The sequence below is a fragment of the Penaeus monodon genome, chromosome 34 (genome assembly GCF_015228065.2).
Source record: "Penaeus monodon isolate SGIC_2016 chromosome 34, NSTDA_Pmon_1, whole genome shotgun sequence".
Lineage (NCBI taxonomy): Eukaryota > Metazoa > Arthropoda > Malacostraca > Decapoda > Penaeidae > Penaeus > Penaeus monodon.
Genome location: NC_051419.1, coordinates 24,732,722 through 24,733,413, shown reverse-complemented (window position 1 = coordinate 24,733,413; position 692 = coordinate 24,732,722). Strand labels below are relative to the sequence as shown.

General features: G+C 60.4%; 1 protein-coding gene across 1 annotated transcript in view; it reads right to left on the bottom strand.

Annotated features, from left to right (window-relative positions):
- Positions 1-339, bottom strand: part of LOC119594858 (homeotic protein distal-less-like) — a gene marked incomplete at its 5' end in the record, with an annotated part of 16,722 nt that extends 16,383 nt beyond the window's left edge. Inside the window, 1 exon segment of the mRNA XM_037943940.1 lies at positions 11-339. Within this exon segment, the coding sequence (XP_037799868.1) occupies positions 11-339 (329 nt within the window).
- Between the last annotated feature and the right edge of the window lie 353 nt (positions 340-692).

The following is a 692-nucleotide window of genomic DNA, read 5'->3' as shown; positions in this document are numbered from 1 at the left end:
GCTCCCCGACTGCTGGGACGGCGCGGGGCCGCCCGAGGGGGAGGGCCCCTGGGACGACGAGGAGGTGGCGTGGGCGGCGGCCGAGACGGGGGCCATGCTGGTGTACGGGTGCGTCGAGGGCGGGCTCTGCGCGGTGGGCGGGGCCGGGGAGATGCTCTGGGGCGTGGACGACGGGAGGGGCTGGCCCAGGGGGGACGCCCCCTCCAGCGGGGACCCCCCCAGGGGAGACCCGGGGGTGATGGGGGCGCCCATGGGGGTGCTGGGCCCGCTGCCGCTCTGCGCCGCCTTCATCAGCTTCTTGTACTTGGAGCGGCGGTTCTGGAACCAGATCTTGATCTGGGGAAGAAAGGGGGGGCGTTAGAGGACGGCGAGGGGGGGGGGCTTCACTCCCTCAGGTGAAGCGGTCCAAGAGGCAACATTCTCTCACCGACACATCCCTTCAGTAAATGCCCTACCCAAACCGACCCACCTCCCCGAACACACATTCGGAAGCCTAGTACAGTGACTCGCTCCAGTCGGACTCTCACACAACTCATAATCTCATTTTATGCTGATTTGCTGGATTTTGGATTTCAATATTCTCAGCTCAGGAAATTAAAATACTGTTGATTACTGATTACTTTTTTTTTTTTTATACACCCTTACTCCTATTCATGATGAGTTTCCTGATTGCTATACGCATTCTTAGAGAA